The 26,482-nt window shown below is 45.8% G+C and overlaps 4 protein-coding genes across 4 annotated transcripts; 3 read left to right on the forward strand and 1 right to left on the reverse strand.

Moving 5' to 3' along the window:
* The first annotated feature begins 1,962 nt into the window (after positions 1 to 1,962).
* Smco3 (single-pass membrane protein with coiled-coil domains 3) lies at positions 1,963 to 2,640 on the forward strand. Its single transcript, XM_035448988.1, has one exon. The coding sequence runs from the start codon at positions 1,963 to 1,965 to the stop codon at positions 2,638 to 2,640; it is 678 nt and encodes a 225-aa protein (XP_035304879.1).
* A 2,488-nt stretch (positions 2,641 to 5,128) lies between these two features.
* On the forward strand, positions 5,129 to 18,703 carry Wbp11 (WW domain binding protein 11). The gene is made up of 12 exons (XM_027429910.2): positions 5,129 to 5,294; positions 7,264 to 7,384; positions 7,898 to 7,929; positions 9,038 to 9,131; positions 10,061 to 10,257; positions 11,043 to 11,176; positions 11,370 to 11,569; positions 12,032 to 12,223; positions 14,180 to 14,281; positions 15,512 to 15,805; positions 16,348 to 16,530; positions 17,713 to 18,703. The coding sequence occupies exons 2-12, from the start codon at positions 7,321 to 7,323 to the stop codon at positions 18,144 to 18,146; spliced, it is 1,926 nt and encodes a 641-aa protein (XP_027285711.1). The 5' UTR covers positions 5,129 to 5,294; positions 7,264 to 7,320; the 3' UTR covers positions 18,147 to 18,703.
* A 3,896-nt stretch (positions 18,704 to 22,599) lies between these two features.
* Positions 22,600 to 23,133, reverse strand: LOC100757684 (histone H2A.J). The gene has a single exon (XM_027429911.2). It carries the CDS (start codon positions 23,040 to 23,042, stop codon positions 22,653 to 22,655), a length of 390 nt encoding a protein of 129 aa, XP_027285712.1. The 5' UTR covers positions 23,043 to 23,133; the 3' UTR covers positions 22,600 to 22,652.
* A 2,580-nt stretch (positions 23,134 to 25,713) lies between these two features.
* Positions 25,714 to 26,213, forward strand: LOC100755357 (histone H4). Its single transcript, XM_035448538.1, has one exon. The coding sequence runs from the start codon at positions 25,757 to 25,759 to the stop codon at positions 26,066 to 26,068; it is 312 nt and encodes a 103-aa protein (XP_035304429.1). The 5' UTR covers positions 25,714 to 25,756; the 3' UTR covers positions 26,069 to 26,213.
* Positions 26,214 to 26,482: the final 269 nt, after the last annotated feature.

Below are 26,482 nucleotides of genomic sequence, written 5' to 3' on the forward strand. Positions count from 1 at the left end.
AGACATTAACTTTAGCTTTAGTTAGCTTTAGTTTCAGTGTTAGGGTGGACAACACCACCTTCTTTTAAGTGTGTTCTGATGCACTGAAGACAAGATAATTGTTCTTTAAACAGAGAAGGATGGAAGCTAGAAGAAACAAGATCAGAATATAGGTTGGTCAAGTCAGTTACTTACCTTGTAAAACAGAAACAGGAAGACAGACAACACAGAAAACAGAGAAATGAGTGTTTGGTAAACCTCATATACATTGTGTGTGTGTGTGTGTGTGTGTGTGTGTGTGTGTGTGTGTGTGTGTTTTAAGCAGGACTAGCGAGATGGCTCTGAGATTAAGAGCACTGGATGCTCTTTCCAAAGGACCAGAGTTCAGTTACCAGCACCCACATGGAGGTTCGTAACTATCTGTAAGTCCAGTTCTAAGGGATCCAGTGTCTTCTGGCCTTAGAGGGCTCTAGGTGCACACATGATGCACAGACATACATATATGTAGGCAAAACACTCACACACACAAAAATAAAAAAATTATAAAACTAACCATTGCAGAGTTTAACAGAAAAGTCAAAGTGTAGGCCGGGCACCTAGAAGGTGCTGTGAGCCACAAACAAGCACAAGCAGTCCCGTCCCATTAGCTGCACTATTCTCCAGTGTGCTGCTGCTACTTCCCAGTGCCTTTGTGAGAGGCTGTTAGCTTCTTTCGGATACTCACTCTAGGCCCTTAGTAATGACTGCGGACAGAGTGTGGTGGCTGCTCTCGGCACTCAGGAGGCAGAGGTAGGATATCCCTGTTGAGTATGAGGCTGTGCTGTTGAGCCTGGGCAACAGGGTGAGACCCTGTTTCAAACAAAACAAAACAAATGCCCACATGCAATAGACCATACTAAACCATTTAATGTGTGTGCTTCACAAAGAGAGTCCCTGACATGATTATAACTGGCCTGTCCTTGTATGGTGTCCATCTCCTCCTTAAATAATATCTCAACCTATCATCTTGAAATGTACTCTTATTCTGAGAAATGTTTGTCTTTTGAGTCAGGATCTTGCTGTGTTGCTCTGGCTGGCTTGGAAGTTGTTATGCAGCACAGGATTGTCTTGAACTCACAGAGATCTGCCTGCCTCTGCCTCCAGAGTGCCATCACCAAAGGCATGCACCTCCATGCCAGCCTCATGAAGAATTTTTTAAGAATCTATTACATGGGTGTCGTTTTTTGGATAGTCTTTATTTTAAAAGCAATATGCCCATAAAGATACAAAATGGTGATAATATTTTATTTCCCTTTTTAAATTTTGAAACTATTTATTGGGAAGGGGTGAGGTAGTTATGGGTAGGTATGTGAATGCCACATTAGGTGTGTATAACTCAGAGGACACCTTGCAAGAGCCAGTTCTCTATCATGTGGGTCCCAGGGACCAAACTCAGGTTTTCAGGTTCATAAAGCAAGCACTGGTACCCACTAAGCCATCTCACCTACCCTGGTGTGGAATATTTTAAACTATCAAATACATACATACTAAATTTCTATCAGTGTTGCTGTAAACCCAGAGGTCTTTATACTATTAACTCTAGACACCTGGGAAATACACCTGGTAGACACACATTTAGTGCAGTGGCTAGGGATGGGGAAAGAAGGAATGGTAGCCTGGAGCTAACCTCTGATGGGTGAGGATTCAGCTCAGTTTGTAGAAAGCTTGAGCTGAATTCATCAAGCTCTGGGTTTGGACCCCAGCATCGAATATACCAGGCAGGGGGCACAGGCCTGGAATCACAGCTCATGGGAGGCTGAGGCTGGAGGATCAGAATTCATACCTACTCTGGGCTACGTGAGATCCTGTCTCAAACACGTCAACCCTGATGAGTTCTCAGAGAAAGCGTTTAGCTGTGGCTACTCTGAAGGCCTCCTGAGTAGAGTCTCATACAAGTACTCTGTGACAATTCCCGTTTAATTTTTCAGAAACTGTAGCTGAAATATGGCTCAGAGTGACTTCCTCTACCCAGAAAACCCAAGGAGGCGGCAGGAAGTGAACCGTCTTCACCAGCAGCTCCTGGACTGTTTGTCTGACAGCTTCCAGGTCACCAACAAGCTGACCGGGGTTCTGAACACCCACTTGGGCTGTAGGCTGGCCTTCATTGAAATGAAAAGAGATGGAACTATCAAAGAAAACTGTGACATCATTATCCAAGCCGTGGTAAAAATCCAAAAGGAACTGCAAAAGGTGGACGAGGCACTGAAAGACAAACTAGAGCCAACCCTTTATAGGAAACTTCAGGATATTAAGGAGAGGGAGACGGAGAAGATGGCAATTGTGCAAAAGGTCATTTCTGTCATCCTGGGGGAAGCAACATCTGCCGCCAGTGCGGTGGCTGTTAAACTCCTGGGCTCAAATGTCACAACCGGCATAATGAACAAGCTGGTCACTGTGCTAGCTCACATCGGGACGTCTCTCCTTGGTAGCATTGGAGTTGCTGTGCTTGGTCTTGGCATAGATATAATCTTTCGTGCCATCCTGGGAGCAGTGGAGAGGTCGCAGCTTCAAGCAGCCATCAAAAGTTATGAGAAGCATCTAGTGGAGTTTAAGGCAGCCTCAGAAAGGTACCACCATGCCATCACTGAGGTCACCAGAGCCGTGACGCGCCAGATAAGATGAAGTCATGAACCCACCACGGGCATAGCTCTGTGTCTCCCTCTCCACCTCGATGCTCCTTTGTTTAACTAGTTTCATTGCCATATGCCTCTGATGTGGACAGGGATACAGCCAATGGTTTGGAATGCTCGGCTTCTGTGACCCTCGGTTTTACTGGACCCTCAAGGGATAAGTCTCTGTCTGGGAGTTTTCTTCCCCTGCTGTCGTAACTATGTGGTAGAAAGACATCACAGAGCAGCAGATAGGGAATTATTTCCTTGTTCCCAATCAATGTCCTCAAACATCCTGTATAAAGCAGAGGCCATTCCTATCACCCGTTTCAAACATCGCTTAGGTCTAATGAGACAAACACCTGTGACCTTCCAATGACCTAGAAATACTTACATATTTTTACCACTAGGTAAAATCCAATTGTCTGTAAACTGGAAATGACTGCAAACAACATTTTCTTCAAGAATAAAAGGAGACAATGGATCTGTGAGCTTCTACTAATTACAAAGTGTGAATGGATGGATTTGGGAAAGGATAAAATAATAAAACTTGTTTCTATGATGCAATTGACATTGACCAAATGTCTATCGCTTCAGCAGCAGAACACTCTGGAACATTAAACACACACACAAACACACACACACACACAAGAAATAAACCCCAGATATCCATGCATAAAACATACTAGGGTAAGGAAGAAGACTGTACCTTTTAGGAATTTGTCATTTACCACCCAATTTCAGAAACAGCCAGAGGCTAATGGAGGCCTATGGATACAACTTAATTTCTGTAGACACAGCATTTGTTTTCTAAATCCTTCAACTAACAATTCCCATTGAGCCATTTTTTAGGGTCTACTTTGAAAATTATTATACTGGTTTTTTGTTTGTTTGTTTGGTTTGGTTTGGTTTGGTTTGGTTTTTCGAGACAGGGTTTCTCTGTGGCTTTGGAGGCTGTCCTGGAACGCACTCTTGTAGATCTGGCTGGTCTCGAACTCACAGAGACCCACCTGCCTCTGCCTCCGGAGTGCTGGGATTAAAGACGTGTGCCACCAACGCCCGGCTTAATTATTATACTGCTAATGCTGAGAATGTCCTTGTTATAGTTGCTTTGTTTTTTTGAGTACAAAAAAAAAGTTGTTGAAATAAAATACTCAGTATCTGTCAAAAATCTTACAAGTAGATGAAAAATTTTAACTAGCCACATGACTCTTTCAAATGTACTTTTTTTTTTTTTTTGTAATCGCTGCTTTTATGAATTAGTTTCAACTTCTCACAACTTGGGTCACCTTCAGGGTTTTTCACTATTATTATTATTACTACCTGATTTGTAAGTTTTGAACCATTAGATCTTGCTATTGCTGACACTCACAGAGTAATCAAATTTAAGAAGACACCAGGGATTTTTAATACGACACCCAGGTGTGTGATGGCTCATGCCCGTTAACTTCATCAGTCAAGACAACGAGGCAGAAGGATGGGGAGATGGAGGTCTACTGATGGAATAAGCAAGTCGGGGATTCCTAAGGGGCCTGTCTCAAAATTTAACTTTTTCTTTGGGCCGCAACAAAGCTTAGACTAAGTATGCGACTGATGCCACAGCGTCCGGGGCCACAACGTAAAACATTCTACCCATGGGCAGACGCCTCTACCAATAGCTGTGAAATACCTGATGTCAAAAAATCCCTCTTATAACTTTTGTCTGCGCAGGGTCCTCAGATGAAGCTGAAAAACCACCACGCGCGCGCTTTACGGAGATCTCATAGCCAGTGTCTCTCCTTGAAGGGGGAAAGAGAGGGTGGGGAGGCTCTTAAGGGTCGGGGTGTGAAGGGAGAGGAAGGACGCAGACGACGGGGAAATCATTCCGTGGGTGCAGTGACATCACAAAGGACGAGCAGCCCCGGAGCGGGAGCGTCACGTGCCGCCTTCTCCGGGGACATCTGCGGCGCGCACCCGGTTTCTCTCCCAGGACATTTTTGTTTCCCGTGTGTAGATGACAAATGAGTGACTCTCGCTAGGAAATGACTTTTGTGCTCGGCGCGGCACAGGCTGGGTTTCCGGGAGCGCCGGGCGCTTTAAACTCGGCGCCCGTGGCGTCCATCCGGGAACTTGTCTCCCCGCGGAGGCTTTCCCGAAGGACAGCACCCAGTCACACCCCAGCACACCGCGGGGGACAGAAACCAAGCAACACGCGGCTCCGCCCGGGCGACGCGCCGCTACCTGACGTCTGCGCAGAACGGAAACCGCGTCAGAATTCCGAGCGGGGTAAAGCGATCGGCCAATCAACGGGCACCTTCCCTCTTTGGTTCTCATTGGGCGACACCAGTGTCAATCTACGACGCTTCGGAGTGAGGCGGGAGGGGGCGGGGGCGGGGGAGGGGGTGGCGTTCTTGGCCGACAGACAGCCAATCGGACGTGGGATCGGAGCGGAAGCAACTCTGGCCCCGACGACGCTGTGTCCTCTCGATAGTCCCCGGGCCTGGGCAACGCGGTGAGAGCGTCGGCCGCGGGTGCCGGAAGTGACGCGAGGATGGCGGAGGGGCGCGAGGTTTCAAGATGGCGGTGGCTGGGTGGTTGACCGAGAGGCAGAGGTGAAGGCCCCGCCGCCCAAAGCACGCCGGCACCGCCCGCTACCCGGCCTGGCCGACCCGGGAGCCCCGCAGTGGCGTAAGTGTGCGCGGTCGCGACGCTGCGGCTCCCGCCACGGCCTCCGGGGCCCGCGCAGCCGCTTCAGACCCCAGCGCCGGGGGCCGCGCTCTTCCCCCCGCCGGGCCGGGCCGGGGTCGCGGGAGCCGCGGGCGGGAGGGCTCCGGGGCCGGGGTGCTGCGGCGGCCGACGGGCGCTCGGCCGGGCGCGGCCCGCCCGCTGCGTTGGTCCGCTTCCCGTTGGCGGCGGCCGGCCGCTTGGCTTGACGTGCGGCCGCTCGAGTCGGTATCAACCGTCGCCATGGTTTCGGCGGTTGCGGCGGCGGCGGCCTGCGGGCGAGCGGGCCAGCGGGCGGGCGAGCGGCCCCGGCTCCTGCGCTGTCGGGGGCCCGCGGCCCCGTCCTCTCCCGGGCGCCCCTGCGCTGACGAGAGTCGCGCTTGTAGACCAAGACCGTGCGGTCTCGGAAAAATTCTCAGCGGCTCGCGGCTGCCGTGTTTTCAGTTGTGGGAGGGGGCAAAGAAAAATTAAAAAAAAGGTCAAAAGGTGAACCCGAATATATAAAATAGAAAGCTATAGAAGTCTGTATCCGTGCCTGCTTGCTTGCTTTCTTCCTTCCTTCCTTTCTTCCTTTCTTCTAGTTCTCTATAATCAATGCCCTTCTTTTCCCTTCCTCTCCCCATCATCCTGCCCCTCCTCTTTTCGGATAACGAAACGTTTTTATAGTGAAATAGTCTCCGGGCAGTTGATCCCTTGGTGAGAGAAGCATTAACTAGAAAGAAAAACAAAACAAAACAAACAGAAAAAAAACCCTACGAAGTCTTCACAGAGGAGCCAAGGGAATTACAATTGTGGGAGTCTGTTAAAGTTGTCTCGGGATCTACCTATTCCCTACCTTCAAAGGTGTCTTTTTTAAGAAAGAAAGTCGACTGGTTGGGTGTGCAAAGGGGGAATACCTGTAGCCAAATGTCACATCGTTTCAACGGCTAACATTTCTTTACTGTATTATTGGAAAGGTTAAATTTTAAAGTTAACATTCATCCATTTTGAATAGAAGAACTGATACTAATACAAGCTTTGAAATTATTTTCCTACAGTGACCTGCCACTTTTAGTTACCTTAAAATAAATCAAGAGTCATATGTGTTAGTAAGAAAAGTATGTATGTTAATATTAAGATTGGGAAGTTCTATTCATTTTTTTTTTGCTTGAAAGTCATGAGTCATATTTGACTTGGTATTGAGTCTAAATTAAGTATGTTTAAATTAATTACCTTTTACCATCTGTGGGGTTTTGAATGAACAGTGCCTATGCCAAGGAGAAAAGTAGAGAACATATATTTGTCTTTGAGCCTAGAGTCATTATCACTACTTCTCTTTGACTTCACCTTATATATAAAGGGGGAAGGGTGTAGGAAATGAACTGTTGACTTCTTACACTCCAGGTTTGTATCACATTATTAAAACATTTTCTAGTTGGGTTTTGTTTTGAGATAGTCTTTTATGGCCCAGTCCACATTCCAAGTGCAAACTCCTAGTTGAATTTTTTTTCAGTTGACAGTGCTACATAATCCATAGCAGAGTGTTAAATGTGGAGAGTTCATGTGTCTCGTTGCCTTGACTGTACAGATGTTAGCTTTTCTGTGATGAAGAAAGGTAAAGCCATATTATATGTTCAAAATTAAAGAGCAAGTTCTTTTTTTGTTTTGTTTTGTTTTTTGTTTGTTTGTTTTTTTTCGAGACAAGGTTTCTCTGTGTAGCTTTGGAGCCTATCCTGGCCTTTGCTCTGGAAACCAAGCTGGCTTCGAACTCACAGAGATCCACCTGCCTCTGCCTCTCAAGTGCTGGGATTAAAGGCATGTGCCACCAACGTCCGGCAAAGAACAAGTTCTTACAAAATTAATAATCAGAGGGGTATTTCCAGAAATTGATGGGAATTCTAAAAAGGAAGACATGTTAAACATACAGGAAAACTGAGTTCTTTTCTTTTTCCAGGTTTCGTTTTTTTGTTTTGTTTCTTTAATGAAGAAGTAAATCATATAAATTGTCAACATGGGACGGAGATCAACATCCTCCACCAAGAGTGGGAAGTTTATGAACCCCACAGACCAAGCTCGTAAGTGCCATTAGTGTGAAATGATGACGTTGAAGAGTTAAAAACTGCAAAGAATATTTCCCCGAGGCTTAAGCAAGTTCAGCATTGGTAGAAGGGAGTTGTGTGAAGTCATGTTGAATTCTTAAAATTAACTCACATGACTAAAATGTTGAGAGTGTACATCAGTTAAAACCATGTTCTTGTCAAGCTTTGTTGGCTTGCAGGATAAAATTGGATTGTTTTTCTTTTTGTGTTGGAATTTTTAAACAAATGAGTTTTAAGCGCTAGTTTGGTATTTGAGAATCTCTTTTTCTCATTGGTTCAGTTATTTCTGTGAAAAGAAACATTTTAGCATCTGGAGTTCTTAGGGTTAGAAGTGCTGCAGTTGTGCAGTTGTCTGCAGGTCGAAGCCACCGATGCCAGTGCATATCCAGGTGTTGCATAGGGGAGCCTCAGAAGAAAAAAGTGTGTGCTGTCTTGTGGTAATGTTAATGTTGAAGATTTGAGGTATATGGTCTCTTTCCCTCTCTTTAGGAAAGGAAGCCCGGAAAAGAGAATTGAAGAAGGTATGAATTCAGACACATTCTGTATATTGATTGAGATTCATGAATGATAATAACATGTAAATTATATGCTAGAAAAGATGCTTTATACTTCTCATGAAAACCAGACAGTTTACTATGTTTAAAAACTGATATGACTGATAAAACTTTGGACATTCCATTCATAGTGCTTGTTTGACACTGTTTATGTAATTCTCCTGCCTCATAAGTTTAAAAAAAAAAAAAAAAGAATTCGTTGGGGGCCGGAGTAATGGCTCAGTGGATAGCTTCACGTACTGCTCTTGCAGAGGATCTGAGAGTTCCATCCCCGGCATCCATGTTGGGTGGCTCACAGCCATCTGTTCCTCCATCTCCCAGGAATCCAACACCCTATTCTGATCTCCACAAGAACTCATAAGCACATGCCTACACATTCACACAAACACGCCCATATATAAAATTATATTTAAAAATGCCTTTTAGAAATAATTCTTAAGATGATTGTGGTAGCACACTCCTGTAATCTCAGCACTTGGGATGTGGAGATCAGAGACAAGAGTATCAGGAGTTCAAGGCCAGCCTGGGCTACATCAGACCCTGTCTTGAGAAAGTAATTATTTTTACCATGTACCAAAATGTAGCTGCTTTGTTAAAAGCTATTGAATGAATGCCAATAAATGTGTTGGTGGATATCTTTGTGTATCTAATTAGCTATTGAATTTTGACAGAGTAATTAGAGGGGTAAACATTTGGTATCACTCTTCAATGCATTCAGGGCTTTTATAATCTCTGGTATGCTCTCGAGTCTTTCAAAAATATCCCTATCCAGCATTGTATTTTTTTTTTTTTTAATTTAACAGCAGCCCTTTGTTTTTTGTTTTTAAAAAAGTTGTTCCTGTGGTAGTTGCTAACAGTCTAACTGGGTTGAAAGAAATACTTTCTGTGAAAGCATACCTTTTTAGCAATGTCCACACATTGTTGAGAACAAGAAATCTCATAACTGTTCCTGGTGGTTTAAACATGATTTGAAACCAAAGGAAAATGTGAAATGATTTAGATTCTTGAGGCAAATTGAAGTAATAATGTCCTGAGCATCCAGCCTCTTAGTAGTCTTCTCTTTTGTTTTTCTAAGAACAAAAAACAACGAATGATGGTCCGAGCTGCGGTTTTGAAGATGAAAGATCCCAAACAGATTATCCGGGACATGGAGAAATTGGATGAAATGGGTAAGAGTATATGAAAAGGCCAGATTTATTAACAGCTATAATAGTGTGGTCCCCAATGGCAAGCAGCATAGGCCTAAGAAAACCGAGCAACCTGATGGCATAGGACACGACATTTTGTTGTAATGTTTTGGAAATAAAGTGAAGAGATAAGATCCATTGCAAGCTGGAGATCACATGTCCTAGAAGAGAGAAGCCATCATTCAGTTGGGATTACTTAATGTTATTAGGCAACAAAGGCCGAGTCTGGCCAGCTCACTTTATAATTGTTCAGATTTAATTATATTTTCCCTTTGCCGTAATAAGTTAGCAGAATAAAAAAGGACATGCACTCAAATTCTTAGTCAGTAGGAGTAGTGCAATAATATATCTTCTAGATTTGAGTAAATCATCAAGTTATAGGAAGATTTAGGGAAAGAATTTAATTGAACTGGTACTTGAAGAAAAAGGAGAAAATGTCTTAATCATCGGGGCCCTAGTTCCATTTATAAAAATCTGAACTAATTAAAATAGAAAGGTGTGCCTTGGCTTCCATAACTGAGACAGCCCTAGAAAGCTGTCTCTAGGAGGAAGCCCAGAGAGTCTCCAGAGGACTGTTGTGTCTGCTTGCTCTCCTGCACAGCTCTAGTGAACAGCTGCATGGGGTGGAAAGTGGAACACGTGTGTGCGGATAGCGGTAGCCAGGAGACAAGGCCATAACATCACGCAGATAGTGGGAAAGCTGCTCTTTCATTTCCAGTCCCAGGGAGGGCTAGGAATGCAACTCAGGAGATAGCACGCTAGCCTGGGAGTTCCGAAGGAAGATGCGATTGCCTGGTGGTCTATCCCCCTGAGCACAGAGGACTCAAAAATAAAATGGTGGTATCTGGAACTAGTTTGTTATTGATGAAGTAGCTCTTTGTTTACAGTTCTATAATCTGCTTTTCTCCCAGAGTTTAACCCAGTGCAACAACCACAGTTAAATGAGAAAGTCCTGAAAGACAAGCGTAAAAAGCTGCGGGAAACCTTTGAACGAATTCTACGACTTTATGAAAAAGAAAATCCAGATATTTACAAAGAATTGAGAAAGCTAGAAGTAGAATATGAACAGAAGAGGGCTCAACTGAGCCAGTATTTTGATGCTGTTAAGGTAAAGCTGCTCTTGGGAGAGGACCAGATGTGTTTTTAGATTAAGTGTGCACCTTATGCTCTAGCAGAAAGTATTTGTATAGTAATCCATTGATAATAAAGAGAAACAACACATGATGAAAATTAGTAACAGTGTGAGCCAGCCATGGTGATGCACACCTTTAATCCTTGCCTGGGATTGGAGACTATAAAAGAACATGGATGAGGCCCCAGCCGGTGTTGCTTCTTTCCGTTAATATTCCATGTGCTTATACTTCCAAAATGGGCAAAAACAGGTCTGTTAACACTGGCTGACTGCAAGGTGTCAGAAGTCGGTTGAGGAGTAGGATATACCCACTTGTGTGAGCTTTTATAGTTTATTACAAATTTTTCTTTACTGGGGCAGAAAATCAAAACCCCAAATGGAATGATTTTGGTGAAGTAGATGGCATGTTTCCAACAATACAAGACAGAATCCCAAGAAAGGTTCATGAATTTTAGAGACTGGGTACTCTTTGTCAACAGATGTGTGTTGCTGAGCAGAGTGTTGCAGTAGCCCTGCCACGGTTGGATTTCTTTAAAACCGAAGCTTTTTCAAATCATACTGGTTATAGGGATTTTGAAAGAATAAGCTATATTTGGATTCTTTAAGAAGAAATGATAGATTTCTTTCGTTCCCTGGGCAGTTTTGGCTTGAGGTGATTTCTCATGATCTTTGTGTTAGTTGGAAAACAAATTGAGGATGTCGGGTTCTTGGGGCTGGGTTTGGATGGGTGCTGCACAGCTGGCTGGGTCTCTGTGTTGCAGAATGCTCAGCATGTTGAAGTGGACAGCATCCCTCTGCCAGACATGCCGCACGCTCCTTCCAACATCTTGATCCAGGACATTCCGCTTCCTGGTGCCCAGCCACCCTCCATCCTTAAGAAAACCTCTGCGTATGGGTAAGGAAGCCTGTCGTGACGGCAGCTTTTGACTGAGGTGCCACAGCCAGTACAGGGAGACATGCAAGGCTGTGCGGGTGTCATTAGTGTGAGAGCAATGAAATGTGGAGTGGGAGCATTGCAATTGTACAGGGAATTAGACGTTCTCACCGCCACTGTAGGCATAGATAACATGATCAAGTTCTCTTTACAGGCCGCCAACTCGGGCAGTTTCTATCCTTCCGCTCCTCGGACATGGTGTTCCACGTTTGCCCCCTGGCAGAAAACCACCGGGCCCTCCACCTGGCCCACCTCCTCCTCAGGTTCTGCAGATGTATGGCCGTAAAGTGGGTTTTGCTCTAGATCTTCCCCCTCGTAGACGAGATGAAGACATGCTGTATAGTCCAGAACTTGGTATGAAGGGGCAGGGTCTTTTCCTTTTGTCCTTCTTGAGATTGTTTCTATGTTAAACATACTTAGCATGTTCACCACAATGAGAACACAAGGGAGTGAGGACACCATGTACTTACTGCTGTGTGTTCCCAGGGGTAATCCACCAGAGCTGCCTGGTGAGAGCCTGTTGCATACAGATGTCACTACAGATCCCTAAGACTGGATTGAATTGCTTATTTTCAACTGGCTAGAGTTACTGACAGTGCATGTGACTATACACAGAAATAATTGCTTCTAATATGATGTGTTTGAACTTCTTACAAGAAAACAAAAGTATTTAAAACAAGTACCCAATAAAAATATCACAGTACATGACAGCTGACATTGCATACAGAATTTTACATGTTATAAAGTTAAAAATAGCATAATTTTGTATTTCTGGGTACTTTGAAGGACAATCATACTTGTTGTCTTTGTCATCAGCTCAGCGAGGTCATGACGATGACGTGTCCAGTACCAGCGAAGACGATGGCTACCCTGAGGACATGGACCAGGACAAGCACGATGACAGCACTGATGACAGCGACAGTGACAGATCTGATGCAGAGAGCGAGGGGGATGAGTTTGGGCACCGTGAGGACAGTGAGCGCGATAACCCTGAGGAGAAGAAGTCAGGTATGTGCCATGGTGAGATCAGCACACAGATAAGCCCAGTACAGAGTCACAGTCATGGCCAGCTCCTTTGGTTTGTAATTTGAGGTGGTGTCTATGTGGTTTATATTTGTGTGTGTGTGTGTGTGTGTGTGTGTGTGTGTGTGTGTGTGTGTGTGTGTGTGCGCGTGCGCACGCGCACACGTGTGTGTGTGTCCGAGAGTGTATGTGCGTATGCCAGGGCACATACATGGAGGTCACAGTTGGTTCTCTCAGTCCACTATATCAGTTTGTTTGATGACAAGTACCCTTATCCACCTGAGCCAGTCAAGACCAGCTTTAAGCCCAGTTTGGTTTGGTTTGGTTTGGTTTGGTTTTGAGACAAGTGTCACTGTTACTTAAGCTGGCCTCAAACTTGTGGTGGTCCTCTGCTTCACCCTCCCACATTTGGGAATTGCAAATATAAGCCACCATGCCTGGCCATTTGTCTTGATAGTTTGAAAAGTTTTGATACATTATTCTTACAAATATTTGTGAGAGTTAAGTGGGTGTGCAGATGAATGTGTCAGGGCGCTCCAGGAGGCCAGAAGATGACATTAGATCTCTGGGAGCTAGATTTTCCAGTCCCCTCAGGATTGCACAGTGGCTCTTAACATTGAGCCATCTCTATCCCTTTCCTAGTGTTTCTTAATCATAATTACAAATATCAAAAAAATCTATCACAAATAGTGACAGGATGAGCCTGGTGTTATAAAATATAGAAGACTCTTCAGTAGGAACTGATCTTATAAAGGAGAGAGAAGCTAGAGCCCCATGGACTGCTTTTTCCTGAGAGGCTACATGGTTTCTCTCCTCTTCTGCTGCCAGCTGCTGTTGGGGTTTTGTGGGTGGGGAGGGGCCAGGGTCTCACTAGCTGGCTAGCAGAGAACTCGCTAAACCAGGCTGGCCTCAAAATCACTAAGCTCTCCTGCTGAGCGCTGGAATAAAGATGGTGGCACCAGTATTTTCTTGTATGTTTCAGCAGCGTGCATGTTTCTCAAATGGCTGTCTCCTGTCTTGTTTTTCATCAAACATTTATTGCTTTTATCATAGTCAAGCCATTTTCCTGGGTACTAAAACTGCAGTTCGGCACACATAGAAAGTGTAATGCTTGACAGTGTCCAGTAGGTAGCCTGTGTCGGTGGAAGAAGTGTATTTCTAGTTTACGAAGAGATTTTTGTGGTGGAATTGGTGGTATTAGAGAGTAATCATATTTTTTTAAGTGCCTGATAGGATATTACTAAGATTTTTCCCATCTTTCAGGTGGCCTTTTGTCATAAATTACATTGCTAATTTTCTATGCTAAATCACCTTGCATTTTTGGTGCACCCTGCATCTTAGGAAGTATTGTCCTTTCACAACACTGTTGGGCTCAGTTTTCTTATATTCTGTGTTGGTTACTAGGTTAGATAGACTTGGGTTAGTGGGATGGTAGTTTCATGAGTTGGACAGCTTTCATCTTTCCTATGACTTATGTTTGACTGAATTGCTGAAGAAAATTGTTGCTGTAAGGTGCGTGTTTTGAGCTTAAAATTGCATTGGCTAATTCAGTTTGTTTTTTTAAGATTTTATTTATTATGTATACAGTTATCTGCATGCATGCTTAAACATATGAAGAGAGCACCAGATCTCGTTACGGATGGTTGTGAGCCACCGTGTGGTTGCTGGGAATTGAACTCAGGTCCTCTGGAAGAGCAGTCAGTGCTCTTAACCTCTGAGCCGTCTCTCCAGCCCCTGGGTTTATATATTTTTTAAGTATCAATGTTTTCAAAATTTGTAAGTTTTAAATCATCCTAGTATATATACCACCAATTAGCGCAGCATTGATTATGTTTAAATATGTCTCTCTGCACTTTTCTGTCTTGGGTTATGGTCATACCTAGTATTTATAGTGTCTGCATTGTAATGGACATTTTTTCATTTCCTTCTTTGGCCGTTTAGGTCTGAGTGTCCGATTTGCTGATATGCCTGGAAAATCAAGGAAGAAGAAGAAGAACATGAAGGAGCTGACTCCTCTTCAAGCCATGATGCTTCGAATGGCAGGTTAGAAGCTCGAATGAATGACTCTAATATTTCCTTGAGCTACTTGCTTAACATACATTCTTCCATTTGTTGGGCTCTGTATTGTATAAAACTGAAGGTGTGCTGCCTTTGGTAGGCTGCCCAGAGTTTCACTGCCAGCGAGCTATGGAAACGACTAGTTCTGGCTGCCCATATGTTCTCGAGCTGGAGCTTGCACGTGGGAGGACAACTTGGGAGGAGTCTAGCTGGCTGCAGCCATTGATGGGTCCCATGAATTGAACTCTGATTTTCAGACTCAGGGGCAAACCATCTTGCCAGCCCTGAATGACATCTAATTCCAAGTCTATCTTATTCTAATAACAGCCTGGGCTCGTTATACTGCTACACTAGTTACAGATGAACAGAATACTTGGTTGTTGTGTATTCAAATAGTAGAAAAAGGCTTTTGGGTTGATGGTTTTTAAGAATAAGTTTTCTTATTTTTATGTATTATACTTACTTGGTTTGGGGAGACAGAGTCTGGAACTCACTCTGTAGACCAAGCTGACCATAAAGTCAGAGATCATCTTGCCCCTGCCTCCCAAGTGCTGGGATCAAGGACATGCGCCACCACACCCAGCTACAGTGTATTCTCTGGTCACTGTTCTCCAAGCTGCAAAGCACAAGTCTATAGCTGATCTTTCTCTGTCCTGCCAGCCAGCTCCCAAGTCATTACATGGAGACTTACTATTCATTATGAAAGCTCAGCTAATAGCTTGGGCTTGTTTCTAACTGGCTCTTTTTTGTTTGTTTTGGGGGTTTTTTGTTGTTGTTGTTTTGGTTTTTTTGGTTTTCGAGACAGGGTTTCTTTGTAGCTTTGGAGCCTGTCCTGGAACTCGATCTATAGATCAGGCTGGTCTTGAATTCACAGAGATCCACCTGTCTCTGCCTTCCCAAGTTCTGGGATTAAAGGTGTGCGCCGCCGCCGCCGCCGCCGCCGCTGCCACCCAGTTCTAACTAGCTCTCATGACTTAAATTAACCCATTACTGTTCATCTGCCATGTGGCTCTGGCTGTTTGCTCTTCTCCTGCACGTCCTGTTTCCTCTGCATCTGGCTGGCAACTCCACCCTTCTTCCCAGCATCCTCTTTGCCTAGCTATTACCATTCAGCTTTTTATTAAACCAGTCTGAGTAACACATCTTCACAGTGTACAAAAAGATTTCTCCACAGCACAAGTCACCCCCTTCACCTGTTTTACAATATTCTTCCAGGTCAGGAAATCCCTGAGGAAGGACGGGAAGTGGAGGAGTTTTCAGAGGATGATGATGACGACGAGTCTGATGATTCTGAAGCAGAAAAGCAGTCGCAGAAGCAGCACAAGGAGGATTCCCACTCTGACGGCGCGTCTGCTGCCACTTCGCAGCAGCAGGCTCCTCCACAGTCTGTTCCTCCTTCCCAGATACAGGCACCTCCCATGCCAGGACCGCCGCCTCTTGGACCTCCACCCGCCCCACCCTTACGGCCTCCTGGGCCACCTACAGGCCTCCCACCTGGGCCACCGCCAGGTAAGCTCTCCCAGAATGAGGGGTAAGCATTTTGTTTCAGTGAAGCCGGTGTGAAATTATTCCCCCAAAGCAGCACGTGTCATCAGTACTGATGTGTTCTGTTTCCTCCTGATTGCATCTCTAAGCTACCAAGGATTCTCAAAGGGGGGAATGAAAACCGCCCCCTTCTGTGAGCATGGCTGGCAGCTCAAGAGTTGTGACAGCTGTCCCTTTTTGTCCAAAGCTCTCTGTTTGTCCATATCTCTGGTTATGTAAGCTGGATGCCTGAACAGGTTGTGCATCTTTTAGTACTTTAAAGTGACAGACCAGGCCAGTCTGCATTGGTGTCAGTGAATACCTTCTCATGTGTTAGAGCTGGGACCTAAAGGGATAGATTAATAACAAATCTGATGCCCTTTGCCTAGTGCTCAAATGCATGTTGAATGAATTTTATATCACACTTTTATGTGTTTATAAAGCAATCTGACTTCTGAATGAAATGACTACGTGAGTTGCTTTTATATTGCCGATTTGTTTGACATTGTTTTTTTTTCTCCTTTTAGGGGCTCCTCCATTCCTGAGACCACCTGGAATGCCAGGAATCCGAGGGCCTTTACCACGGCTTTTACCTCCAGGACCACCACCAGGCCGACCCCCTGGCCCTCCCCCAGGCCCACCTCCAGGCCTTCCCCCTGGCCCCCCTCCTCGAGGACCCCCACCAAGGCTACCTCCTCCTGCACCTCCAGGTAAAGTTTTCCGTTTCTGTAGCAGACACTAGCCTGGTTTGTGTTATAGGGTACATTGTATCTGAGGGAACCTGAGAGCCTCTTCCAGTGGGTCACATGGAAGTGTGTTCTTCAGTAAGCTTTTACAGTTTTTTGCTCTCATCGCTTGACTTCCCCAAGCAAGTCAACACTTTGCAAAGGTTCTCTGTCTGAGAAGTTTAGCTGAGCACAGGTACAGTTGTGCCCTATGGGTCCTCAAAATTACCATCTTCAAGCTTAAATCACAAGGGGGGCTCCCTCCTCTCCCCATTGTCAAAATTAGACATACACATTTCATTATGGGCTTTAGTGTGACCACATTATTTACCACATTGAATGTTGCATTTTAATGTGAAGATTTCTTTTAAAACTCAGCAGCTGAGGCCTTTTCTTTGTCTTGGTGGTGTATAGAGTGAGTGTAGGTAATCAGCAGTTTAGATTTGATGCAGTTTGTACCTTTAAATTCACTCTTAAGTGGCTTTTGAAGAAAGTAAAAATCTGTGGGGCTGGAGAGATGGCTCAGCAGTTGAGAGCACTGACAGCTCTTCCAAAGGACCCAGGTTCAATTTCAGCATCCACATGGCATCTCATAACTGTCTAACTCCAAGATCTGACACCTTCATACATACATGCAGGCAAAACACCAATGCACATAAAAATAAAATTTTTTTTAAAGAGGTGTATGCCACATGATCCAGCTGTTTAATTAAAAAGAAAGTAGAAATCTGATATGAGGTGTGTATGTGTCGTAGCTGTCAGAAGTTTGTGAACTTTAAAAAGACAGCATAGTTACAGTCTCTCCTTCCATTACCAGTTAATGAGCCAGGACTAAGACTATTTTCCTGTTCACTATGTGAGAGTGATAGAAGCTAAGTTACTAGTGCAGGGTGATCAACCCCACCTCTGCCCTTGATACCATCACACTAGATAGCCAGGGTAGCATCCTAGGACAGACAGCCAGAGTGGAAATGTGTGCGAAACCAGTTTGTCAGCTTGATGTTAGGCTTTTCAAATAGGACAGTATTAGGAGGAAGAAAACCTTGTGAGTACAGTTACTACAAACTAAAGGTGAACATTATCTTGTGTCAGCCTATGTTTAAACATCCTTAGTGGCAGTTAAGCGTCATTAGTTCTTATACTCATTCTGCCCACCTCTTCATTTAGGTATCCCTCCTCCTCGTCCTGGCATGATGCGCCCACCCTTGGTGCCTCCCCTTGGACCTGCCCCACCTGGGCTCTTCCCACCAGCTCCCTTGCCCAACCCAGGGGTGTTGAGTGCCCCACCCAGTCTCATTCAGCGACCGAAGGCGGATGATGCAAGTGCAGCCACCATCGAAAAGAAAGCCACAGCGACCATCAGTGCCAAGCCCCAGATTACCAATCCCAAGGCAGAGGTCACACGGTTTGTGCCCACTGCACTGAGAGTGCGTCGGGAGAATAAGGGGGCCACTGCTGTTCCCCAAAGAAGGTCAGAGGATGACTCTGCTGTGCCTGTTGCCAAAGCAGCCCCCAGATCTGGTCCTTCTGTTCCAGTCTCCGTACAAACAAAGGACGATGTTTACGAAGCGTTTATGAAAGAGATGGAAGGGCTGCTGTGACAGCCTCTCATGCTGCCTCAGGCTTCTGTTGAGAGCACTGGTTTGTGGAACAAGAGGCTCTGGTTAAACTTAGGAAGAGCAACGTCCACTGTCAGGGTGTTTTCCAAGTTGAGTTCCAGGAGCCTCCTAACGCTTGCCTTGCTGGGATTCCCTGCACAGGGTGTTTCTTTACAATAGACCAGGACGGAAGCACTGCTGCTAACACCCGTTCCCTTTGACACCACCATTTCAGCCCCTTTCTTCCCTTTTCCATTTTGGGAATTGTATCAGAGAAGTCTTAGTTATTTGTTTGACTCGTGCTATGGGCACTGGAGTAGAGATTTCTGGGGGGAAAAAAGGTTTATTTCATCTTGACTTTTGTGTTTGAGTTATTTTTAATATTTTCCTGTAAATATTTTGTAATATTTTACTTTTAGTGAAATGGATTACAATGTCATTTCCTATTTCAAAGCAGGATATGTGGGAAGAAAATGTACAATTCTTGGATTAAAGTTATTTCCCACGACCTAAACTCTCGAGTGTTTGATGGAGAAATAAAATGTTCCATACCAAGATAACAGTCTTATGTTTCATGGTGATGTGTAAACTTCCTGGTTCGTGGACAGAACAAAGCACACATTTACAGCGTTACTTCACAGGAACTGCCACGTCTCATTAGGTGGGAATGAATTTTATTAGAAATGCAAAAGGTAACTGAAATCTAAATGGATAAAGAGGAAGAATTCCTTCAAGATTATACTGGCTTCCCAGGAATTCAGAGGTGTGAACAAGGTTTCCCCTTTGTTTAGACGGGGCTCTGAAGAACCTTAGAGCTGTGGACATGGTAGTTTGAGTAAGAATGGCCCTCAGAGGCTCTGTATTTGGACACCTTTTCCCCAGTTCTTGGCATTGTTTGGGGCAGGCTTGGGGGTCTGGCTTTGTTGGAGGAAGTATGTCATGGAGGCAGGCTAAGAGTTCCCTTTCCAGTTGCTTTTTCTGCTTTGTACTTGGTTTCAAGATGTGAACTCTCAGCTTGCTGCTCTTGCCGTGCTGTTCCCACCATCATAGACTCTGTCCCTTTGCAACTGTAAACCTAAATACACTCTACCATAAGTCACCCTGGTCATGGTCTTACCACAGCAACAGAAAACATCCGATAGGAGAACTTTGACAATTTCCACAGAAACAGTGCTCATGTGACTCCCACAGACAGGCTTGTGTTGCTAGGCACACCTTTAGTGCCCACAGATCCTACAGCATTAAGAGGGGAGATTTCTGCTCTGTTGTGCTAAGTTTCATACCTAAGTCCCATTCTATCAAGGTCAAATTCTTAATCACCATAACATTTGCCCTTTGGCTTCATGGAGTTCACATTTAGCATGGCCAATCAGTGCCAACTACAGCATGGGCTAAACCTTTGCATTCCAGAAGTACAAAACTGAACAAACCAGTTCTCCCGGATCCAAAGTCAAAACTGGCTTTGTAGGGAAACAGCAAACAAACCCTGGCCACACTGCACCCTGTCCCACTGAACGGCATTTCTCTGCAGGGAAAGTGTCAGTGTGCCAGTAAAACCAGGCAATGTATATGATCCAAAGTCTGACTTCAGGCCATAGGGAAAGGTGCTAGGCTGCCTTCATCACACCTCGCGCTTGAAACACTGGCCTTTTAAATTAGCCTCAAGGACTTAATCAAGGGCTACAGGCTGGATAGTTCTGCAGAACTGTTTGTCAATAAACCGTTTTTCAATTTTTAAAAACTCTTCAGAAATTGTGAAGTGCAGAAGTGTTTGGAAGGATCCTACACATTTCTGGAGCAGTGGTAGTGAAGGCTGGGTGGAAATGGGGGCAGTCGCCATCTTGTCTCTTGTTTATCGTGTTCTTCCAGTAACGTTCTCATGTTAAGAATAAGGAGAAAAAGAGATGGGTTAGGTGTTGCCACCTTTGCCCCTGTTTCTTCACATTTTGCAAGTTCCAGATGCCTCATCTTTAGTAAATTAGACTCAAATGTCAAACCAGCACTTAAAACCTAGCTATGTTTGAGTCTGTAAATGTGGAACTCATGGATACAGAAGGGTGACTGCAGGCATACTGGCTCCAAGTGGATCACTCACAACTATCTAATGGAACTAATGACACCTGAGAGTGACTTTCACTGTGTTGAGACAGTCTACCTGTGCAGCCCTGTCTTTCTTGGAACATGTAGCTGAGACTGGCTTTTGAATCAGGGTCTTCCTTCAGTCTCCCAAGTGCTGCAATTAGAGTTGTAAACCTCACTTGGCTACAATTCTTTAAAACTCCTACCGCTTGGGAAAGCTGTCCCACCCACCCCACCCCACCCACAAGACCTGCCTTTGTCAACTCTCAGCATTTGTGATAACCTGCACAAGACAGGACCCACTTTGCCATGGGTGGGCTCAAGATCCCACCTTTCACCCCAAGATTTATGCAGTCATGGTTGTTGGGGAGGGACTCCCAAGCCCCACCCCCTGCTTTCTTACCCTCCCCAGGACTCAGTTACTGTTTTTTCCTCAATGGTACAGCCTCCAGTGTGGCCTTACCCCTTTTAAAGGAGCCGACCCTAATTAAACTCACTAGTCCATCAAGCTACACTTGGGTGCCCACATTTCTGTTAACTGCCATCAGCGCCCCACAGGCTGAGTAGGTATTTGTTCATATCCGGTTCACATAAATACCTACTCCTGTTTATTATTTATTCACAGGGCAAACCCTTAGTCCGTGTAGATGGCATATTTCAATGGAACTAATGATAATATACGGCACTAAAAAATCTTAGTCCTCCAAACAGGAATTATTAAGTTTACCTCCAGAAACTGCCCATAATGCCACTGGAGTCTGCTCTCAGGTGTCAGAGGGAGCAATCCGCCTCTTTATGAGAGGTGTGTGTGACCCGATCTTTGCACATCTTTCAAGATGACCATGAAGACTAATTCCACCATCCATTCAACAAACAGCAGAGAAGCAATACTGACAGACACTCATTTGTAATTTTTATTTAATTGTCCTTTTTCCTGTCTTCAAGAACCATGGGGGGGGGGGATGTTTCTGGACAGTGGCAACCTAGCTGGCCGCCTCTTCCCAGCTGTACTCTCCCCACTTGACACCAATGCAAGTAGAGGCCAGTCAACACTGGGGATGAGGGCAATGGACCAGCTGCTGCAAATGAAGAGGAAGACTTCAACTCTGACTCCCAGGAAAACATGAAGCCAGAGGGACACCTACCCTGGGGTGGGTACTGTGGGCAGAATGAGTTCCTGAGGATGGAATGGAATGGCCAACAGAAGAGCATTCCCAGGGACCTGCTTTCTCCTTGCTCTTTCTTTTTTTTCTTTTTGTTTTCGGAGACAGGGTTTCTCTGTGTAGCTTTGGAGCCTATCCTGGCACTTGCTCTGTAGACCAGGTTGGCCTGAAACTCGCAGAGATCCGCCTGCCTCTACCTTCCGAGTGCTGGGATTAAAGGCATGCGCCACCAACGCCCGGTTTCTCCTTGCTCTTAACTTTGCCATGTCACTACACAACTCTGCTGCTAGTGAAAACCCTGGACTCCAGGAAAGTTGTTAATTATCCCTAAAAGTAGGGTTAAGTTTTAAGTAAAATCAAGCCAATTTCCAGAAACAATGCTCAAGAGGCTATTAAGAAGCTAAAACTTGAGGGGAAAATACATGTATATATTTTGAGACACACTCCTAAAGTAGCCCGGGAATGGCCTCGAACTCACTAGCCACGAATGACGTTTTACTCCCGATGGCAGGTGTTCGCCACTATGAGCAGCAGGAGCAAATAATTTTAAAAGCTACGCCTTTAATCCCAGCACTCGGGAGGCAGAGGCAGGTGGATCTCTGTGAGTCCGAGTCCAGGATGGTCTACAAAAAGCTAGTTCCAGGACAGCCTCCAAAGCCACAGAGAAACCCTGTCTCAAAAAAAAAAAAAAAAAAAAAAAAAAAAAGCTGCTAAGCATACACTAAAGACCGAGGGCCCCGATGTTATGCAATACCGTCCAGGGAGCAAACTCCATGACTCACTTCCGTATTGCACAAATTACTTCATTTTCAAGAAACTTGGACACAGGGTGTGAGGTGAAGATGGCAGGTATTCAGATCATGAATACGTAGCATCTATTACTTAGAAGGCTATCGATCTTAAATGACTAAGTCCCTATGTCCTTCTCTTTTTCCAAGCAGCTCAACTTTCCTAAGGATGGCCAGCGAGGCAACTTCTGGTCCATGCGCTCAAAACACCTCTCCTGCCACTGCTCGCTGCGAAAGCCTGGGTCTCAGGCAAAGTCGATTCCGGAGTAGCCTCCGGCACATCTGCGCCTCTCCTGCCCACTGTGATGCTCCAGGGAGAGCTCCCAACCGAGGCGTCGGGTCCCCTCCGGCTCCCACACGGCCTCAAGGGTGGCCCGCGCCCCCACCCAGCCACCCGTGGGTCCCGCGACTACACAGCTCTCCGAATTACTCGCTTTTCACCGACTTTATTGGCTGCGGGCTGCGCACCCGTGGGGCAATCACTTGCTCTTCACCTTCTGGCTCTCGGTCTTCTTGGGCAGCAGCACGGCCTGGATGTTGGGCAGGACGCCGCCCTGCGCGATGGTCACCCGGCCCAGCAGCTTGTTGAGTTCCTCGTCGTTGCGGATGGCCAGCTGCAGGTGGCGCGGGATGATGCGCGTCTTCTTGTTGTCGCGCGCCGCGTTGCCCGCCAGCTCCAGGATCTCGGCCGTCAGGTACTCCAGCACGGCCGCCAGGTACACCGGCGCGCCCGCGCCCACGCGCTCCGCGTAGTTGCCCTTGCGCAGCAGCCGGTGCACGCGACCCACGGGGAACTGCAGGCCCGCGCGCGACGAGCGCGACTTCGCCTTGGCGCGCACCTTGCCGCCCTGCTTGCCTCGCCCCGACATGCTCGACCGCGCGCCCCGAGCTCCAGTTCCGGGACGCCGTGCGCCACTCCGGAACTAGCTCGCCAAACTCGGCAGCCGCCGCCGCCGCCGCCGCCTGCGACGGGCAGGAGCCGCTCCCAATCAGCTCGCCCGAGCACAGCGCCCGCCTTCCCAGATTCGGCCCAATCAAAAGCGCAAATTCCTAGTCCTAATTTACATAGTCCACAGGCTTTCTCCGTCCTGTTGGAATTGGCTGCCGGGAAAGGGAGGACACTGGCTGTAATCCCATCTCCAGGATAGACGAGGCAGGAGGATTGCCAGAAAGCTTGAGGTCGGATTTAGCTATTCTGAGATCCAGACCAGCCTGATAGGAAGGAAGGGAGGGAGGAAGGCAGGGAAGAGAGGGGAGGAAAAAAGGGGAATTAAGGAAAGCCATGCTCATGGTGCTTGTCTGTAATCCCATTTCTTGGAGATGGAGATGAAGGCCGTCGCTCAATGCTCCAAGACGTTAGAATCCTCTGCTCTAAAATAGGCCTAGCCACTGGAAGAAGAATGCTTCGATTTCTTCTTATATATATTCAAATTATAGGCCCGAGACATTTGCAATAAAATAAGGTGTTTTTTTTTTATTTGATTAGCGATTACTTTCCACTGCAGTACTTCAATTTACCATATTTTCTGAAATTACACAAGTGTTGTAATGTCAAACGTTAGTTAAAATGTCATTTAGATTTTTTTTTAGTATCCATTTAGTTAAAAGACCACAAATTTAGCCTCTGCCTATTCTAATTGCGTTTTGATTTCATTGACATAAAGTTCAGAGTGAAGTGTGATGGGGCCTGCCTGTGATCTTAAATATTAAGGAGAATGAGTTCAAGATAATTGTTAGCAACAGAGTCCCCGCCCAGCCTGAGCTACATAGGATCCAGTCATGTATTTATGTATGGCTTTATTGCCTAGCACAAGGATGAATAAACAGTAGCTGGGGTATTAAATACACTCTTTGGATCTGAGCAATATATCCTGCCACCGTAAAGATGATCAATCATCTTGGAGCCAGACAGCTTCCTCAAAATCCTGACATTACCACCTAACAGCTGACTTGGATACATTATTTAATGTTCCTAAGCATTCAGCAAGATATATATACGGAGCTAATGCCTATGGAAGCCTCTGGTGCAGTTACTGGAATGACTTCTACAAACCAGCTTGAATTTGTGTTTATATCAAAGAAAAGTCCTTTCTTTTCTTTTTCTTTTTTTCTTTTTTTTTTTTTTTTTTGAGATGGGTCTTTACTGAGTTTGAGAAAGTATTCTAGATGCAGGTTTGCCTTATTTTTGTAAGAATTCTAAAGAGCCAAGGATTTAAAATCATGAGATAAAATTTAATGACTCAGGCTTTTTTCCCTCCAGTTGTCCTAGGAATCAATTAATCTTTAACAGAGACAACAACAAATACTGTTTGCTTTATGGGGATTGATGAAGATTGGAACGTACTGGAGATTAAAAGCATTTAGAAATATAAAAATTTAGGAAAACATTTTTCTGCTGGGAGGTATATCTTCAAGACTACAGAAAATAACAATTTACTAAAATGCTCAGTACTCACTAAGGGCTCATTAAGCACCTAGGAAAGTACTGTGAACCCTTCCTTAAATCCTGCTGTCTTCTCAGTGCAGTAAACTTCAGGGCAGTCTTGTCTTAAAAACAGTAACACCGCCACCGCCGGGTGGTGGTGGTGAATGCCTTCAATTCCAGCACTAGGGAGACAGAGACAAATGGATCTCTGAGTTTGAGGCCAGCCTGATCTACAAAGTGAGTTCCAGGCCAATCAGGGTTGTTACACAGAGAAATCCTGTTTCCGAAAGGAAAAAATACAAGACACCGAAAGAGCCCCTTTATGTTTTGGGGACTTGCAGTAAAAGTCCACTCGAAGTCACGCTTCTGACAAATGTTAATTTACAAGACCTTTGAATAATGAGGGGGTGAAATGTGTAGCTGAGCCTGGTCTTCAGCTGGCGGCAATCCTCCTACTGCAACCTCCAGAGACACACCTGGAGAGAACCCTTGGGTTTTAAATGCAAGCTTGAGATGCAAGCTTATTTAAGTGACACCTTACAATGGCTCAGCTAAGTAGCTATAAAAATAGACAGTTGGTTGAAAAGAAAATACTAATGTGCTTGCCGGGCAGGAGAAGCAGAAAATCCACACACTGCAGAAAAAACAAAACAGAGGGTGAAGAGGAGAGTAAATCATTTTCTTAGCTCGGTCACAAGAGAAAGGGACCATCCACTCAAAAGATCCACGCGTGAAAATGTAAATTGCATTACCCTAAGCTGAATTTCTATTGCTAGTTCCTATTCATTTTCGCGTCACTTTGCAGTAGTGTCAGAATAAGCATTCTGCTTAGAAAATAACTCGGAGCGTACTGAATATAGCAAGCATAATGGGGCCTTTTTATTTGCGCTAAAGAAGAGGAAAATAAGTTGTTATTTTATATTGTTTAAATTTTCAAACGTGCTAGGGTTTTCCAGATTGGGGGAGAACATTGAGTCTTTCCCCGTCTTGATTGGAGCTACCGCAGCAGGGAGTAAAGAGCCGGGGTGGGGGTGGGGCCTATAGCTCCGCCCACGGGTTGCTGTTTTCAAACAGGTCCGCTCCTAGGGAATATAAGCTCTGGCTTGGGCGCACTGCATTGTAGTTCTCTCTTGTTTCTCTGCTGATTGTTTGTTCACCATGTCTGGACGTGGCAAAGGCGGCAAAGGGCTCGGAAAAGGCGGCGCCAAGCGACACCGCAAGGTCCTGCGCGATAACATCCAGGGCATCACAAAGCCCGCCATCCGGCGTTTGGCCCGGCGCGGCGGCGTCAAGCGTATCTCGGGGCTCATCTACGAGGAGACCCGCGGCGTTCTCAAAGTGTTCCTGGAGAACGTGATCCGCGACGCTGTCACCTACACCGAGCACGCCAAGCGCAAGACGGTCACGGCCATGGACGTGGTCTACGCGCTCAAACGCCAGGGCCGCACTCTTTATGGCTTTGGCGGCTAAGCGCGGCTGTCGGCTCTAGGCCGTCTTGGTCTCTCGCAACCCCAACCCAACGGCCCTTTTCAGGGCCCCCAGAGCATCAGGACGGAGCTGGGACACTTGCGATCGGCCTGGGTTACTTGGAGGGAGGCTGGGGCGCCCAGGGAGCGAGCGCTGGGTTTCTGGCTTGCATTGTGTATGCAAATGAGGTTGCCTGGGGGCAGGTTCCTATTGGAGCGGCATTCCCCGTGGCTCCGCCCACCGGCGGAGAAAGTGATCCGCGGGCTTGCTGGGTGCTGTTGGTCTGCGTGGATGATTTTTCCTCGCTTGTTTCTGGGTGCCGGGCACAAAGCTGGCGACGCGTGGGGGGTGCTCGGAGGCTGCGCTCAGCTTTGCGACCTCTAGATCTCGGAAGCGGCGGGCTGTGGCGGGTGCTCT

The sequence above is a fragment of the Cricetulus griseus genome, chromosome 8 (genome assembly GCF_003668045.3).
Source record: "Cricetulus griseus strain 17A/GY chromosome 8, alternate assembly CriGri-PICRH-1.0, whole genome shotgun sequence".
Lineage (NCBI taxonomy): Eukaryota > Metazoa > Chordata > Mammalia > Rodentia > Cricetidae > Cricetulus > Cricetulus griseus.